Here is a 19,726-nt window from a genome sequence, read left to right as displayed (position 1 = left end):
GTCCACCACGCTGGCCAAGTGCGGGTTGGGGACTTTGCATGCCCTCAATAAATGTATTAAACAAATTTTTAGGCATGCAAGGTTTCCTCACGATGTTTTCCTTCACCGTTAGAGCAAGTGATAATTATTTCTAATACACACATAACTTCGAAAAATCATTGGTGTGTTGCCTCGGATTCGAACCTGCGACCATTTGCGTGGGAGGTGCCATCTTAAACCACTCGGCTATCACTGCTTAATGCTTAATTTTTATATAAAAGAAATGTAATTTACTTTTAGCAGCCATATTCCCATTATTTACTAAAGTAATCATAGACCGAGATCTAGTTTTACACAATACCTCTATCACTATGAACATTTGCCTTACTTCAAAGTTACATACATAGTAAAATTCTATGCTATTATTATATATGTATTATTATCAAACTCAATTACCTACTGTAATTTTATTAAAGACATTAAACCATGTTAGAAAAGATAAAACTAAAAAGTATCTAGGTAGGTACCTATTATAACAAAAAAGGAAGAAAATATTATGGTGTTTATGTATAATAATATGCATTTTCATAAGCTTTTATACCTGCATACTTAAAGTTCTATTTTGGGATATTACACTAGGTATTATCACTTTTATCCGTGCTTTTATCCATAAAGCGAAAATATAATTTCAGTATATTTTATGTCTAAAGTTACCCCGTATTTGGTAATATTTTGCTCCTATAATAGTTTTTGTTCATGGCAACTCAATAGCTGCCGCTGCCGGCCGGTGTTCGACTTCGCCTCGTCGTTTTCGTCGACCGGCTGTCATTTATTTTCTCACTCGCCGTTGACTGTACGGCTGTGTTGTTCGCTCGACTTTATCGCCACATTTATTTCAAGTAAGTTTGAATTATTCATTTCCTTATTACATCTTACTAATGTTTATCAGTGAGGATTCTTTCTAGTGGTTAATATTTTGGTTGAATCTGATTGACAACTGCAACCGATTATCTCATTGTCTCGTTGAATGGAAAGATCCGTCTAGAAGCTAAAAAACGTTATACGTAGATTTTGTGGTCTTGGCATGCTCGCACAATATTAGTGACGCCACGAGGCGTTATTATTTATTTGTACAACAATAAATCACGGAGGTAGATGTATTCAAATTGCTAATTACGTAGAATGTACGGTGACCGTTGCCGCGGACTTTATTGAGTTTATGGTATTCTATAGTTTGATTTTTTCAAATCTAAGGTCATGCACGACTCGAGGATTGTTAGGAAAAGAAATCGGTCAGAATCCCAGGATGCTGTTAAGGGAAATTTATCGAAAAAAATATTACGAGAGAGGTAGGCCTTGAGATAATTCCACAAAACAAAAATTAAACCGCGATGTTGGTTTATGGAAACTGCATTTTTTTAAGTGTTGTTTCGTGGAATAAGGGGCTATGAGGTGTAATAGGCATGCTGCTTATATAAAAAAAAAACAAGTAATTTATACCTATTACAACTTTAAATTTGGTAGGTTCAACCAATAGTTTATGTATTTTATTCATTAACTTCGGGAACATGCAGTTAAACTAGTAGTATTCTGTTAGTGTTATCTAAAAATACCAATTACCTCACTTTATCAGTTTCGTGTATTTTTTTTTTATCACAATCTAATGATATTGATAATTATATTTTGGTGGGGGCCATAGTCTAAGAAAGCTGCTTTGTGCTTGCATGAAAATGAAGCATGATTTACCTATATACCAACTAGAAACATTAATAATAAAAAATATGTTTCTTATCAGAATAAAGTCTAGGGGAATTTATTGCATGTCTAGATCAATTATACCTATCTATATTTGAATTATGGATATCTTGAAGGTAAGCCAGTCTGAAAGCTTAGATTGTTTCTTATGGGACAAAATAAAATACAAATAATATTCTTTTATATAACTTCGATCAGTTAGCTGCAGCAAATATGATTACTATCACTTGTCCTACACACCATAATGATCTTTGATGCATAGTCTTGTAAGGCAACAGTCAGTAGATTAACATCAAAACAACAACAATATTCCAACATCCAAAACTTATCCCTATAGTACTTTATTTTATCTCTACTTACTCACAATTTCTTCCCTACCTCATTGATCCTTATTCCCATCCAGTTAATACCCAAATTGCCAAGTGTCAGCTGCAGAGATGACGATGGAACACAAGTGTTATTGCCGAGGCGATGATATCACGAGCTTGGAGCTCAGCAAGCCTGAGCATCTGTTGCCTATGATGAGACCATTCTCTATGAGGTGCTTTCCTGTTCCATAGTAGATAGATATTACTGTAGTATTAGTGATAGTAGGTAGAATAAGTATTTTTGATATTATACAGACTATTAAACACTGCCAACCGTGTTGCTGGTATAACTCAAGTAACTGGGTTGTGCAGGTTGATAGGTAGTTGCTGCTTGTAAAATACTGGTATTCAGCTGCATCTGGTGAGACTGGAAGCTGACTCCAACATTTTTGAAAAAAGGCTAGTCTGTGATGAGGACTGGATTCATCACTTTATTAGTATTTGTTGTTCTATCAAATGGAATTGTGACTATGTTTGCTATCCATTTGATAGTCTATATGACACTTATCCTTAACCTGTGAGACAAGCCTTTATTGCAGTGAGTTATCAAGATCTTATTGTAGATTCAAGTATTAAATGTATTTAGTTTCTATATAGCGTTATCAGTAAGTAACTGGATAAATTTCTAGACAGTTATTACAAATATCTTAGCTAAACTGTAGTTTGGATTGTAGGTCTAAAAATATATCTACGCTCAGTTCTGAAACTGGGTACTTATATGGATACTGTGTTGTAGTGATATTTATTAGACAGTATTTCAAACTAAATTAAGCATTGTTCTCTAATGATAAAGAAGCAGTTAATTATTTTAGTATGATCCTATGTAACTAAATTATAAAAATATGACTTAGGTAATTAAATATAGTTTTTATCTCTAGATTTAAATAATCTAACCAGTTTTTCACATCTTAATACACCATTTTAAATGATTTCTCGAAGATTCAAACTTAAATGAACTAGGTATTACTAAAGTCTAGCCATTGGTGTTGTTTCACATCCATTACCTCTAATTTCATCATTCAATGACTATCGATTTTCAAGCCAGCTGTTTTGACTCATGACGCCGTGACGTCACTATACATAATTTATTAACGTTATTTTCCTCGCATAATAACTGTGTTTTTTTATTATTTATTGTCGTCGGAAGTTTTTTCTTTGCTTTCAGCAGTCTGCATCCGTGTACTGTGTAAGTTGCTTCTTACGTATGAGCCTATATCTTTTTATACTTAATACTGATATTATTATGTAGATACGAGAATCTTTATTTCTTTACGGCTAAATAACTTAACGCGTTTATTAGTTTCTCGTACTTATTCTTTTTTTTAAATATCGATTCCTTTGATGCTGAAATAAGTTGAAATTTTTGTATATACGGGGTGTTGCCGCGTTTGTCAGCGAGTAATTCTTATAAAATCTAAGTTTTCTTCTGAAAATTCTAATAGTTCAAACAATAATTTTATCTTCGGAAGTCCTTCTATTCTTATCATATCAGACCTATTAGCAACTATCATAATCTTTATATGTTCAATTGATGTATAATTAACCCTTATCATAGCTACGATTTGTTTAGACCAATTTTAATATCCACAAATCTCGAAATTATTAATCAAATGATTAGTTTGATTGATACTTATATCACAACTTATGACGAGGTGTCACTCAATCATTTAGTGATAGATACCTACATAGAATGACAAAGCAGTATTTATGTATTGTATAATAGAACCATGTGCATAGATTGACTTGACCAAGAATGCATGTCATGTTTTTTTTATTCAATTCTAATTCGTCCACTTTTCATTACTTTTCTTCTATCCATTGCTTGTTTTTTCCTTTTAAATGTGACCAATATCGGTGGAGTCCAAAGGTCCCTCATTTCGGAACGAAGACCTTTGCCCAGCAAATTGTATTAAATTAATTATTTTAGATTTATTTGGAAAATTATCATTCTTCTTATTTTCTATTATTCTATTCTAATATATAAGACAAACTGTAAAGTTTCTGTTTTTGGAAAATATTGCGTGTTTTTATAAAGGAAAACTAGTTTGTTCTAATATAGTCTCACCTTTTGAACTATAAAACTACTAATTTACTTACATACTGTTTTAAAATACTAGTTTTTTATAAAACCGGTGACATAACAAATACGTTTGAAGTCCTACACTTATAATATAGTATTTATAACTCTGTTTCTGTTGTCTTATCTCGATACATAAAGTAATAAACAGCTTAGGTTTATCTGTAACATCTAGAATGTACTAAGGCATTAAGATTACGTTTGTTTTACGACAAAAGTACGTTTACTAAAACATGATAAACCACACGTCTATTGCAATTTATCAAAGATTACATGACTATGTACTTTTTTCTCGTTTTTTTTTCGAAATCTATATCTACAAGTTGTTTATGACTATCAATTTTGCCCGGGGGAGAAGGCAGTTTAAAAAAGTCCCGCCCGCTGCAAGCGCTGAAAAATATTTAGCTACATACACATATACCTACATGTTGTCGTACTTGGAAATCGCGTTGCTAGTCTTATTTAGTCAATGAAATCTCTATGAACTGGCAAAGAATTAAAAAAGTACTAAATTCTTTACTTTGTCTATCATTCGTTTGCTTGAAGGCATTTTTTGAAGAACATTACTTACATATTATATTACTTGCCTGTCTGGATTTCCCACAATTCAATCTTAACTTTCTCCACATAAGTAACATACAAACCTAGGTTAAAACGTTAACCGTCAAGTCGCTTCATACCACCAACATACGTGTATTTCCACAGTAATTACTGCACTTGTCTACTTTCCCTCATTACCCACATAATAAATCAATTCCACGTTTCCCAGGCTCACGAACTTAGAAACCATTTTGACCAACATGCTCACTTGTGGGATCCTCACCGATTACATATTCAATGGAGATGGAAAGACGTTAGTTGGAATATGGAAGGCTACTGCGAATTTAACTGAGACTGTCCACCTGATACCGACTGGGTTGCCGATTGGGGACTATCTTGTTGGTGATAGGTTGGTCTTACCATTTTATTTGGTAGACTGCTTGGCCCAGTACTGGGGTGTTGGATAGTAGAGTAGGCTTTAGAGAGGAGGTATTTTTTTTTACTGTAGAAAGAGTAGTCTACACTTGTATTTATCCTAAAATAGGCACCTATTGACCTTGGGTGGATCAGCTACTTTGGAAACCTACCAGCATTTTTGGTTCAGATGTAAATCTGTCTAATAATATCCTAGAGCCATAAGTATCTAAATAGTTGCTAGGTGGTGTTTTTCGATGATATAATTGTAAAACTAAATTCATTCACTAGACGGCTCTCAAACCGGTAAAATTCACCTAAAACGGACGATGGACGACCTTGAATCTTAACATACGGAGATGCGCGCTATGCTGTCATTATTACCGCTATTTCATAACTTAGTTATTTGATTGTAAACCGGTATAATTATTAGAAAAAAGGTAATTTTATGAAGTTCTTGCAGAAGAGCAAATCAATTATTATAGAAAAACAAAATTGATTTACTAGGTCTTGTAGAATCACAGCGTTCACTATAACCAAGTATCCATGAAAGTCCAAAACCTACCGGCATTTCAACCAGTTTTCAATTGAAAAGTTAAACATTACCTCTGTAATAGAAAACTAGTAAAGTAAATGCCATTTTAGATGCCAGTTTCATTGTTGAAACTAACTCGTTTGTTGCGCAATTGACCTTTGTACCAACTAAAATTATTCTGAACTTTACGGCTTGCATATTAATTGGAATAGCTATAGACAATTAGATTCTAAATATAGAATCTCGTTATTTTTTTTGGATTGCACAATGACACGTCGCACATCTGCTAGGCTTTATGAGTAGGTACCTACCTAAATCCATAAAAACCCAATAGATTTTGTAATGCAAGAAAACCAGTTTTATTTGGACGACTTCCAGCATTAGACATAGGGATATTGTAGGTACCTAGAGTATGATGAATGTAATTTCAGGCATTTCTATATTGAATAATCTGTTACAAGCTCATTGTTAGTAATAACATAAACAATAAATTTTCATTAACACTTATCTAACTAACCTTTAACATTGGATATTCTTGATAAACTTCTATTTGTATAGAAAATTCTCGACCAAAACATTTTCTTCTAAATAATAAGAGTTTCGTTTCCATAATACATTATTCTGTTGTATAGTTTTAAATTCTAGTCGCTCAATCATTTGAAATTTAAATTAAAGAAAAATATTCTAATTAATTCGGTAGATTATGTAAGTTTTACGGCTGGCAGCAACTGTATTTCATCATGTTAAATTATTTTTGTGTGAATAACATCACCAAGTTACCTTTAGTATGACAAATCTATGATCTTTTAAGACATTCATATTGTAAGTACATTTACTTAGGCCCCCTAAAAATCATTCATCTAGTACCCGTCCTTTACCAAGTCTATTTTTTTCTTCTTTAATAATATGTCCTCAAAAAAAACCCTAGAACTGGCTGTATGGAAAACTTTTCTATTCAGCCAGCTCTACATTAGTCACTTACTTTATCTTAGACTGGGCGCACACCACTCTCGGCAACTACAAATCGAATCCTCAGAAAAAACTAAGTAGTGACGTCACGAAACACCTGGAAAGTCCTCCAGTTTAGTAAAACCATGGATTATGAGGCGGAAGATTTGGATGTAGTGCTCGCAGTGCCCAAACGACGTCATCGACGCGCGTATCGACTTGATTTGGATTCTATTGAATTTGATAAGTAATTATACAATGCACATTGAAAACTAACCATTAAAAAAAGTCATACTTCTACGACAGCTCATTTCTTTTCCGATCGTAAAATATTATTAGGGTCGTCTAGGTGCAATGCTAACAGTGAAATCAGAAAGACATCCAATTTAATTTTCAACACAATATCTTAACTCTCCTGTCTACCAATATCCAGATTATCTACTTATACCAAGAAAGTGTCTGTTTGCTTTTTACCGTGATCACGAGTAGCTACTCCTATAAGCCCAGCCTAGCCCAAAAAACACCAAAATCCACAGAAATCCCCTCATTCTTATCTTAGATCATAATTGAGTTATCAGATCATACTGTCTTATCAAAAATACATTGACATGACCGAGTGCCACTTATGTCATAATCTTTCCGAGCATAATTCCTAGTCATTCAAAACTGCAGGTCAGTTGTTCTTGAGCATTTGAACTGAACAGACGTGTAGAAAGTGAGTTGACAATGGTGATATATTTTATTCCTAATGTGATACCTGAAATACAACGGTTTGTTTCTGTGTAAAATTAGGCTTTGTGTTTTTGAAAGCTTTTTTTAGTTAGTGGTTTTTTGTTTCGTTGGTACTCGATTTAAAATTTTTTTTATATTATTTATTTCGGGTTAAGTTTCCATCAGATGCCTACGTATGCGTAGTGAATTTTCTAGAAATTTTATTAAGGTTCTTGAAATTCTGTAAAAAGACCTGGGAGAGAATCTGTAGATCTCGAACGGGAAATTTCGAAGTTTCAAAGAATGAGAAATCCCGAAATAATTTTTGTAAAGGATCTAGTAATTAAATGAAAATTAAGATACGAATTCGTGTACAAAATTAAGTAACTAAAGTTCTTCATTAAACCTTTCATTTATGTTCTGTTTTTGGTGATTGGTGACTCAGCTGTTTTCACAACTTTCATTGCCCGCTGTGTAATTGAAATTCTTTTGCCTACATTTCATAAATATCCTGTAACTCATATATACTGTAGTGGAATCTTGAATATCAATGGCATTCATTGTTGGAAGTGTTTCGAATACCATTATAAGTAAGCAGTATAGCTTGGCATATTTTTATTGAAATATTTGTCGTTATAAAATATTTAGTACCAATAACTTATCGCTATGCCACATTCAATAAATTTGTGTGGTTTTCGTGGTAGGTATACTTATTTCTATGATTGTGTGTAGGTATGTTTTTATAGCTCTTTGCAGTTTTTTAAAATATTAAAAAGCATTGGTTACTTCCATAATTTACTTCTTTCGTTTTTTATTAGATTAGCAGAATTGGTGTTTATCAGACAATATTGGCAATAGTGTCATAGTTAATTGCAATTTAATTTCTCTGTATTCTTTTATTAATATCTTTCTAAACTTTTTCCTTTCTTTCTAATTTATCGTGTCGACTATCATAATACCAAAGTAACTGAAGCGTTAAAATATAACGGTACTTGTCAGTTATGCTGTTGAACCACTTTCTCTAGGTTAACCTCTCAAGATTTATTAGTTAGTTATATTGAACTGTAGTTACTTGGTAGTTTTATATAGTAAGAAAGAAGATATTCTATGTAGTTGTATGATATTATTTGGGTTGATAGAAACTGTAGTTTATCTAGCCTAGCCTACTAAGCTTGAAAGTATCTTTTAAACTATTTATTTCAGTCTCTTGAGTTTTTGTCTCGGATTTTTATACATAAAAATCATTGAAAAGAACACCTAGATGTGAAGCAATTTTTATTAACTAAACCAAAGTATTTATGTTCTGGGAAATTAATACAAATATGATGCTAAAAAAGCGATACCAACTTAATTACTGGTCTTACTGACCTGCTTACAGTATTATTTATTTTATTAAAGAAAGTTATTTTCATAAGCGAAAGAAAAAATAATATCTTTCCTCGCAATTCTATTGTATGTAACAAAATTCCCATAAATGTAATTCATACCGTTGTATATTTTGCTAATCTTTGAAAACAATAGCACATTATGCACGGACGTTTGGCCATTGTTTTCTTCAGGATGAGTCAAATAAATAGATTTATGTATTTTTTTATACTTCACACATTCTTGAATTAAAATACTTACATACATTTTTTATACAATACCTACTCATGGTTCAGAAACAGACACAATATAGGTACTACTGTTTTTCCGCGACATGTCCCGCTTTGAAAGGTTTCTTGTGATCTTCTAAATATGACTAACCATAAAAAATATTAAAAGGTTTCCATAGAACATCTTTCGAACAAAGTATTTTCAAAATAGGTCTATTCGTTACATTTCTTTTTACATTCAAGCCCAAAATTAACCTCTGAAGATGAGAATAAAAAATGGAACAATTACGTGAAATTATCTGTGTATTTAGCTGTTTTACAATAAAATCTAGAATTTTACATATATCATGTTTATAATGTGTATGTTCTACAGCACGAGAATGATTCGTGTAGCAAGAAATAATTGATTGCATTGCTATCAGTAGGTATCATTATAGATTACCTAAATAGATACCTAACTTTAACTAAATAATTCTAGATTATGATACTTTATCTTCCAATTACGTAATCCTAATTGATTGATTAAATATAGCCTTGCAGATGTCATAAATGTTTTAAACGCTCATATTATGGCGATGTAACTGCATTTCTTTGAAGCAATTACAATAATTGTGGGTTGTGGCTGTTGACAGATAAATGCATTTTAATACCATACGTGCAACATAGTTAATTTTATAATTGGACTAGCCAATTCCCTTAGAAACAAACTTGAATACACAGTTATCTATTTTCTTTTATTTCTAAACGATAATAGGATAAGGTTTAGCCTTGTTTGAGACATTTGTAAAACGTTTTTTTGAACCTATTACAGAGTACAATGGTTCAGACAATTGGCCTAGAAAATATGTACACACTTTTGAGGACAGTTGCTCCTGAAACGGCTATGTAATGTTAAGCCCAGCCATTTTCTCCATTTCTAAATCATTGCCAATAAGCTTGTCAAGTGGAATTTTGACAGCTGCTTTATCAACTTATCTATTGGTTAGGCTATCCGTCACTTATCCGTAATCCGTGAAACCGGCTTTAACTATTCAATCAACATTATCCATCAAACAAAATGTTATTAGGTCACACAAACTCACAGAATCACATGATAAGTCACAAAAACCTTCAAACAAAATTCAACTCTATTACCCTACTTATAAAGTGTATTCTCATTTGCAGTTTCAACAAGATGCCTCTGCAGTTGACTAAGCCCGCTCCTCAGTTCAAGACCACCGCGGTCGTGAACGGCGAGTTCAAGGACATCTCCCTCAGCGACTTCAAAGGCAAATATGTGGTGCTGTTCTTCTACCCACTTGACTTGTGAGTTGAACTTTCTAGAATAATTTTGATGTATTGTAGGGAAATTATGTGGAATGGCCTGGAAGGTAGTTGCTGTCATAAGTTTCTAAAGAACTAAAGAAGTTTTTCCTAAATTATATACTCAGTACAATTCAGACACTAACTTGAACTTGGTCGAAATGGTAGACTTAAAGGACTTATCCCATCCAGGAGAAGAGTCTTGTCGAGAGTTACTTAAAAGAAGAATTGGAGAGTTTAGTAAGCAGTCTCTAAAGCATATTTCTAATTTCCCATTACTACGGGAAAATCAAAGCCAATTTACACGTTTTAGCAGTAGAGAAACCTTTCCATTGCTCTAAGACTCTTCAAGTTTCCCTCGAGCACAAAATTAAATAACATGACGTGCGTGCTATTTGGAAATCTCCAAGCTCGTTCAATATCCTGCATTCTTCTATAATTAATGTCTTCAATAAAAAACTTATAAAATACTTCCGCGATAAAAACTAAACGTTTTTCATCATATAAGGTCAGCTTCGTAGTATTTGTAACCGGCGATCCTGTATGACGAGATGAAGGAATGAGAATGAGGCAAGGAAAGTTTGTAGGGATCGTACCAAGTGACGTTCTTTGGTCTCTTCAATGGGGAAATGCGTGATATTATGTATGTATCTTTGTAAATAATGCAAGTCATCGTCTATATTACTCATGCACAACTGCTAATAGATTCCAGGCTGACGAAATACTATTTCAAAATATGTCATCTCATTCTGTTAACTGTGTTACATTGACGTGCAAATTGTATTAAATAGTTACCTATCTATATTTAGAACTATTTGAGTACACATGCTAGAATATGGCATAGTAGTTTTTGGCCTTTGCAAATATTATTAAATTATACACACATCAACACTGTCTAGGGATATTTTGTATTTACTCAATTATCTCAAAATTTATTAAAGATAACATGCAACATGTATATATTTCTATAAAGCCCATTTATCTGACTATACTTCAGAATAAAAAAAATCTGTAATTATTTTGCGTTAGCAATTTTATACTTAAATAAAGAAAAAACTAAAATATTGGTAAAACTAACAATGAATGTTTTTCTTCAGAAAATGTAAAAAATAAGAAAAAGTTATTGTTTTTAGCAGTTTTCCGAAAAATCAGTAGTCTATAAAGCTATCTATGACATTTATAGCAGTTCTGCAGCGATTTTTCATAATTTGGATAGAGTTATCCAAGTCTTACTGCGGTATATTGTCCCAGGTCCGGCTAAGATGCAAAAAAGTGGCTCTTCCGTTGCAATGTTCGCAGGGAAATTCCTCAAAGCTCTTCTTTGGGGCATACTCCACGCGTGCTCTATGGGGTTTAGATCAGGTGATTGAGCGAGCCAGCTTAAGACCGATTTGTCGTGTTCCTGCAACCATCTCGTCACCGCTCTTGCTGTGTGTGGACGGGTGTTATCGTGAATGAGGGTGAATTCTTGGCCCATTTGAAGTTTAAGGGGGTAGATTATCGGCATTAGCACCTCATTACGGTATTTTTTAGCCGTAATGGTGTTTCTGACCCAAACGCGGTCTGTTCGTCCACCGAGAATAATTTTCGCCCAAACCATCATTGTCCCGCCGTGCTATGAATGGACTTCCTGAGGATATTGCAGACGGCTATCACGACCAGAGACTCGCCAAACACCTACTCTACGTGAATCGAAATGAAAACTGAACCGGGACTCATCGGTAAACAGTAATACAGACTACGGGTTATCATCCCAGAGCAAAAGTACAGGGAACCCACTCTAGTCTTCGTCCGCGATTTCCTCAGCAGAGTGCTGGAGTACGAAGCGGTTTGCGAGCGTGAAAGTTATCTTCATGCGGCATTTTCCTCGCAGTTTGGTCACTCACAAGCAACTGGTGCTCTGACTGGAGCCTCCGAACCAACTGCATGGCCGTAACATTTGGTTCTCTTCTCACGGCAACTTGCAAAAATCGGTCTTGTCGATAAGTGGTTATTCGCTTTCCCCCTGGATATCTTTCAACCACTTCACTAGTAGCACGGTAGGATGACTATAACCTAGATATCACGTTTTGTCTTGTTCCAATCTCGTCAGCAATACTCCGTTGAGCAGCCACAGCGTAGAGCATGCCCACTGCCCTTAGCATTGCTTCTCTCGTTATATAGCGCCGCTGCATGATGCACACAATTGATTTAACTCGAAATTAATCGATAACTTGTTATAAAACTTAAATCTGGCACAAAAAAATATCCCGATACTACAGTAGTTAAACAAAACTTGCGGACTTCGCAACCATTATGCCTCGTAATTATTTTATTTTTAATTATTTTTTATAAATTCAAATTTAGAATCATCCAAAAAGGTTCAAAAAATAGTCTTTCATCAAAAAATTTTTAAACTGGCCAGTATTTTTTGAGTTTAAGAACTTTATACAAAATATCCCTAGACGGTGTTGATGTGTGTATTATAATACATTGTAAAGCTAGTGTTTTATTCAGATTGTGAAGAACAAATGTCTACTATTTTCGTATTTGTATGAGAAGGACCAGTGACAATGAGGCTGTGAATTGCTTTTTTAAATTTATTTAGTGTCTCGATTTTCCGTGAGTGATTTAAAATACAATGACTATATATTACATATATTTCGGTAAATAATAACAGGCAAGGCAGGCAGGGTCGAAGGTTTAGTTTATAGGAACTTCTGCTTAGGTATTTTTATACTACTGAAACGACTTGAAACCTAATGGACTCACGATCCTGCATTTAGTCCTAGTACTGTTTACAATGAGTCATTCACTCATTCATGTTGCCTTGTTGCCTAAGTTCCCTAGTTTGTTAGATCATTATCACTGTTGACACACAAAGCAGTTAAACCTGCTTAGTATTCATTCATACTTAAGAAATATCATAAATTATCTATTTTGTTGTTTATCATAAGATGTCAGATGTCCAAACATTTCGCCTTAGTCAATGATAGGAAACACAGAAGAGTTGGTACTTACTTCTAAAAATACGAAATAAATTAATTTATTTAATTATCTGCGAACAAAATTGCTCATAAAATAAGCGGTATTATAAAACGGATCTTAAACCGGTTTCTATTTTACAATGCTAAAACAATTCTAATGAGATTCCTAGTAATTTGATACGGACGGATTCCTATTAAATTGATGAATTAATTAGTGTCGTAATCAATTGTATGCAATTAATTGAACTTCAAACCTTGGTTTCGAAAAAGTTTCGAGTTGTTAACTTTTTTTTTTATTCTATAAGTAGTGTTTATTCACGCATGCATAAGATTTTCATTCAATCCTCTCAATCGTTAGGATAATACAGCATAAATGCATATGTACAAGCTCATTCCATTTTTCAAAGTCTATTCAGCTGATTTCTAACCACTGTTAAGTCTACGCCTTTCCCTCAGTAAGTCATGTTTTACGATCCTGCACTAGTCTTTACTTCAGCCCTATACCTACCTACATTTATTTTTTCCGAACTAAATGTATGATAAAATCTAGGTCTAAATCATAGAGAAGATGCCTATCTGCTTTGTGGTCTAAACCTTGTTGAAATACTCGACTTGAGACGCAGGTCGTTGACCGACAATTGTATGCAACCTACGCTGACTGATTCATTTGTCTGAATAGTCTTGATCGATATGAGTTCTTAACTACATGGAGGTACCTACTTGTCTATTTACTGTACTTAGGGTGTACACGGTATTTTACTTAAAATTAAATACTTATGTAGATTAATGCTTTGTAACATTTATCTTTTAAATTATTGAAGCCAAAAACAACACATGTCACAACCCTTATTTGATCCTGCTAGAAATGCTATACCTACGTCCTACATGTTACGGCAACATTTCTATTCTAAAAAACGTTTTTGACGTTTCATAAAGAGTAGCTGATTTGACAGGTAGCAGAATACTGCTTTCGGATCCCAGCATAGTCATCTGCCTACGTTACTCTCAATAGGTCAGAGAATAACGTGAGAAACTTAGTATCATAGTCGTGAATTATATTCAAAATAGGTACATTAACTTGTTTAGTAAATTGTTACAAGGCCATTGGAAGGTAAAACAAAGTGTTATTAGTTCAGTTGTGACAGAAATAAATAAATCGTTCGTCATCCTTATTTTGAGCCGATAAGTATTTATGCAATCGTTATAGTGACTGCCCGTTATGGCATAATTCAATAATACATAATAAAGATATTGGTTTGCTTTTAACATCGCGCTAAGGATTGCAAAAATTAATCCATTTTAAAATTCTTAGATTAATGATATTCCAAAAAAAATGAATTGTGTTTTAAAGCATGCAGATTATTGCAGATACTAGCTCATACTACTTTTTATAATATATTTGCTTTTACGTCTGCAAAGAAAGATTTACCGAAGAAAAAATATCCTGTGTTAATAGCTATCAGTGTACCATATTTAATTAATCCATCAGTCGTTTTTACATAAAAGAATAACATTCGTGTTATTACATACTTTTGCTCCATGATCTACGTTTCTACAAATCAATGTTGAATTTCCTTGCTTATCATAATGACTGCGGGATTTATAAAAGTTAATCATCAATTTAATTACCTGATTGTATCCACGTAATGAAAAGCTAGGATTAGTCGTCAATTGTTTCGTAATTTGCTTGTCATTCATACTCACTGACCGCAAAATTGTTCGTTGCACCTCGTCGCTTGCAATTTGCAATGCAGTTTTATAACTAGATACCTACCTATTATAAAATATTAAATTTGAAGAGACTGTTTTTCTATGGTTTCATGAATATTGGGGTATTATGTAGTCTTATGCTTTTAACAATACATTAGAATGCAATTGATTTCATTTTTTTTTCATTAGACCCGGTTTGAATTTCTCAATAGTCTCTCTTTCATCCGTATCATTCAAAAGCTGTGAAACTGGCCTTCAATCAGCCAAGAAATTAAATCCCAGATTTTGTTAATTGAATTTTGAGAGGTAATTTGAAATCTGGCCCTTGACCTATCCAAAACAAAATTCGTCACCCGGTTTATGATTTTTTGTTTGGCATTCAAATTATGTTTTAATAAAAGTTCTAGATTTTATAGTAAAAACAAGTATTATATCGTACAGTTTATAATTATATAACATACACGTGCCATATTTATTGAGAGGATCGATAACATATTCAATTCCTTTATAAATAATACATGACATATAACTGACATTTACATAATTAGAACTACAGTCGAAGCGGCGACTTATTAAGATTCATCAATAAAGTTGCTAGATTGATCTGTGACCACCTAGTGTACTTGTAATACTGTATTTAAAAACAACCTGTCCTACTGTTAGTCCCTGGCCTTTTCCCTGAATAAGAGAGGGTTGGATCTTGATTCCATTCTCCCTGTCAAATGCCATTCATACCTTAGCTGATATCCTCCACAAACATTTAAGTCACCCAATTTTTACAATATTGTGCTAAAACCAGCATAATTTTGCAAAAACCTTCGTCAGGGGTAGTGGGTTCGATTCGCACATAGTAAACTAGTATACTTTGTGAAATAAGAGATATTTGCGCACGATTTAATAATTTTTCATATTAAAAAGCGATTGTTTCGTTAATTAAAATACGTGCAAAATCAGTCAAAAATTATGACCGTGCGCAGTTGATTTACAACAGACATTCAAAAGAATCCTTATCAGAGCTTGTTATCTATACTTCAACAAACCACATTGATAATACTTTACTACCAACAAATTGAAAATAAAATCCTTATCAGTGCGGTAGACTTTTTAATTTAATTTCTGGAATCGTTGACCCCTTGATATACTCACATGCGTAAAAGATAGATAGTGAGATTTAAATTAAATTATATTGAAAGTTCATGAGATATAAAGATTTTATTACTTGAACCAATAACAGTTGAAATTTTATTCAATTTTAATTTATTTTCATTCAAAGCAATGTTAAAGTAACTACTTCCATGTATGCTTTTGAATTCCAAATCTTATAACAGTCTTTGACTGGTTGAATTTGTATTAGAATTAGGTAATACAAAATACTTAAACAGACGACCTTAAGTATCATCTTAGTAATAATCAACTAAGTTATTGTAGTTAAGCTATGTAGTCTACTAGATAGACCTGGACTCAGCTGTAAGGCAAATCATGTTATACCTCCTACTGCCCTGTATTTTATTTCTACGACCACCTAAAAATACTAAAAAGATCTATCTTTATGTAGGTACTACCAATTTACAGTTTTTCAGGCTATCTAGTCAAAACGTAAAGTTACCTCCAAAATACCTACACTTTCTTTAACTAACAGTGTCTGTTGTTTGTTCGCAGCACGTTCGTGTGCCCGACCGAGATCATCGCGTTCTCGGAGCGCGCGGACGACTTCCGCAAGATCGGCTGCGAGGTCATCGCCGCCTCCACCGACTCGCACTTCACACATCTCGCCTGGATCAACACACCGCGCAAACAGGGTACGTTCAACTGGCTTCTATTCTATTCCCCTTACTTTACCGCTAAGCAGACACAATTTATTCCTATTCTGCCTTCATTTTTCTCAATTCCTTTTCCATATTCCATATCATCAGTAGTGTAACCAGACCCTCGGAAGGGTCTTCGTTACAGTACCTGCGTCGAAAGCGTAGGCCTAGGACCAAGTTCCCCTTAAAAATAAACCCTAAATCTGCAGTTTCTTACCTAACTAGAAATTTACCAAAAGATAATGTAGGTAGGTACCTACGTTTAAAATACATTTATTACCCGTAAGTAAACTCGAAACTCCCCTTGCAACCAAAACGCCCAAAGTTAACTGGCACACAATAAAAAGTAGTTATTGATATTAAATCAATAATGCACCATAAAAGGTCGTATGATCAATATTGAATGTTGTACATTGCCCCCTAGATTACAAACATTATGTTTCATGATCACGTAGAGTGCCGTGTGTGCCGTGACTATGTTATCTGATAAAATTTAACAATTTCGTCAACATAAGCCATGCAAGCATGTTACTGTATGTATGTGACTCATGATGATATTCTATTCAATTGTAGAAATGTATGCCAGATAGGACTATTTATTTTTAACCTATGTAAAATATATTACATTCATTATAAATTTTTAAGAATGTTTTATTTTTATTATACATTTACACAGAAATCCTAAAAAATAAGTAATATTTTCAATAATAAATAAAAATATCGATTACGTTATGTATATTATGTTCATATAATGCACAGTCATAGCACATGGTGCTTCTCATGACAAATAATTATAATCAGTATGGAAAATTACTAACAGGCTCAAATGCATTCAGATCATTGAGTTGTTAAAATAAATTAAGTGCCCTAGTTCCTACCAAACTTCTTATTTCTTATCCTTTTAATTTATCTTAAAAGTTTAGCAAAACAAAAAATATTTTTCTTAAATAAGAGAACTTCCGCACTGAGAATTGCTCTCGTGTCGCGGAGCGGTATACATACATACATGCAACATAACGAAACCACGAAAACTACAATATTTTCTCCTTCCCCAGGTGGTCTCGGCCCGATGAACATCCCCATCATCAGCGACAAGTCCCACAGCATCGCCCGCGACTACGGCGTGCTCAACGAGGAGACCGGCATCCCCTTCCGTGGACTCTTCATCATCGATGACAAGCAGAACCTGAGGCAGATCACCGTTAATGACTTGCCTGTTGGACGGTATGTACCACATTTTATGGGCAAAATATCTCTACTGCTAGATGAGTTTAGAAACATATTAAAGTTTTGGGAAAATGGTTATATTATGGAAGTTAAAAGTTAATAAGTGCGAGAAAATCTAGTGTCTTGCGTTAATCAGTGTTAAGCTTAAACATTTTAGTGCAAAAGAGATTTTTTTATTTGAGATTCCAGTTAAATACAGTCTCTTTACACAATAATCTCTTAATAACGATCAGTAAAACGATCAGTAATGAACTTCGTACCGAATGCACACGCACCATTAAACAGCGAATGTGATAAAAAGATTAGCCTACATAAATCCCTATAATTTCAATAAGCAATAATCATCTTAATTCACTATTGTACTATCTTCGTTGTATTTTTGATAATAAATAACAAATTATCACTATGACGTGGTTCTACGTCTGGGTCTCGCGATAAACGAACGGCCTTCGGTTTTATTGTGTGCATAGCTATATACAGTGTGGGTAATTGAATTGGGAACTATAGGAAATATAGTTTGTTTCATAGTCCTTATGACGTTATCAGCACTTCTGCTGGGTACAAATTGAGTGATATAGAGAAATCAGCTGCTCTGATTGGATGTGACTGACATACAAAAATCATGCTTGTATAGGAAACGTTAATACCCAATGATTTACACGTAATCTTAACAGTAATAAGATTGCTAAACAAGCTATCTTTCTCAACTGACATGATTTTTATATTATACTCAAACGAATTGTTTAAACAAAAATAATATAAGATATCAATTGAACCATTCCCATTATAAAAATTATTCGATCCACATGCAATAACTTTCAATTTCTGTTGCAGATCTGTCGAGGAGACCCTCCGTCTCGTCCAGGCCTTCCAGTTCACAGACAAGCACGGAGAAGTGTGCCCTGCTAACTGGCAACCCGGCTCCAAGACCATCAAGCCCGACACCAAGGCTGCCCAGGAATACTTCATCGACGCCAACTAATCCCGCCATCTATCGGCCAAACATTTGAACACTGATACTACCAATTAGTTCTTGTCACAAAACACAGATGGCACTTTTATAAAATGTCACCTGTGATTTCTGAAATAATTGGTAGTATCAGTTTTCATTAATTTAGAACACTTTTTCCTAACAAAATTGTATTCATGATATACCCCAGTGGTTAAATTAAATTATCGTGTCTGTTGAACGGATAGTGATCGTCATGAGTACAATTTTCACATGCATTTTAGAAATGAACGCCGGAATATGGAGTTTGTATTGGACATGTTTGAATCTCTGAGCTAACTCTACATATCATGTCCTTTTTATCCTAGAATACTGTAATATTCCTTGTAGCGACTCCTATTTCCCAATCAGTTGGACAATAATATTTATGTAGGTGTTAACTGTGGTTTACCTCACACATAATCAGTATTCAATGGAGATCCTACGTTATTGTACTCTAGAATCGAGGCTGTAATAATGAATAAACGCTGTGTTAAACTATTTTGTTATTTTTAATTTATCTTTAATAAACCCTTCCCCTTCTATGTTACCTTCGTCTAAGTATGTATGATTTAGGTTAATAGACTACTATAGACGACTATATTATGACACATGAATTTGCAATAGAACTTAAAAAATGGTTGGGTTTCGAAGTTGTACCCGTAAGACAGTGACATCTATTGTAGAATTATGAAACCTTAGAAGTGACAACTAAACGTTTCGGTGGCTACCCGATAGATGTCGTTAAACAATTTAATTTAATCTGTTAATGACGCTATGTTATTATTTAATTGTAAAGTTAGTTA

At 33.7% G+C, this 19,726-nt stretch overlaps 1 protein-coding gene across 3 annotated transcripts; it reads left to right on the top strand.

Annotated features, from left to right (window-relative positions):
- Positions 1-733: 733 nt before the first annotated feature.
- Prx2 (Peroxiredoxin 2) lies at positions 734-19,421 on the top strand. Of its 3 annotated transcripts, none has more exons than XM_076123728.1 (5): positions 734-878; positions 10,087-10,227; positions 16,560-16,699; positions 17,761-17,929; positions 18,767-19,421. In XM_076123728.1, the coding sequence occupies exons 2-5, from the start codon at positions 10,097-10,099 to the stop codon at positions 18,912-18,914; spliced, it is 588 nt and encodes a 195-aa protein (XP_075979843.1). In that variant the 5' UTR covers positions 734-878; positions 10,087-10,096; the 3' UTR covers positions 18,915-19,421. The 3 variants fall into 3 exon arrangements, with proteins under 3 accessions (XP_075979843.1, XP_075979852.1, XP_075979836.1); XM_076123737.1 differs by lacking the exon at positions 734-878 and adding an exon at positions 7,215-7,331; XM_076123721.1 differs by lacking the exon at positions 734-878 and adding an exon at positions 7,363-7,386.
- Positions 19,422-19,726: the final 305 nt, after the last annotated feature.

This window comes from Anticarsia gemmatalis, chromosome 2 (assembly GCF_050436995.1).
Source record: "Anticarsia gemmatalis isolate Benzon Research Colony breed Stoneville strain chromosome 2, ilAntGemm2 primary, whole genome shotgun sequence".
Classification (NCBI taxonomy): Eukaryota; Metazoa; Arthropoda; class Insecta; order Lepidoptera; family Erebidae; genus Anticarsia; species Anticarsia gemmatalis.
This window is presented reverse-complemented; position numbering and strand designations above follow the sequence as displayed.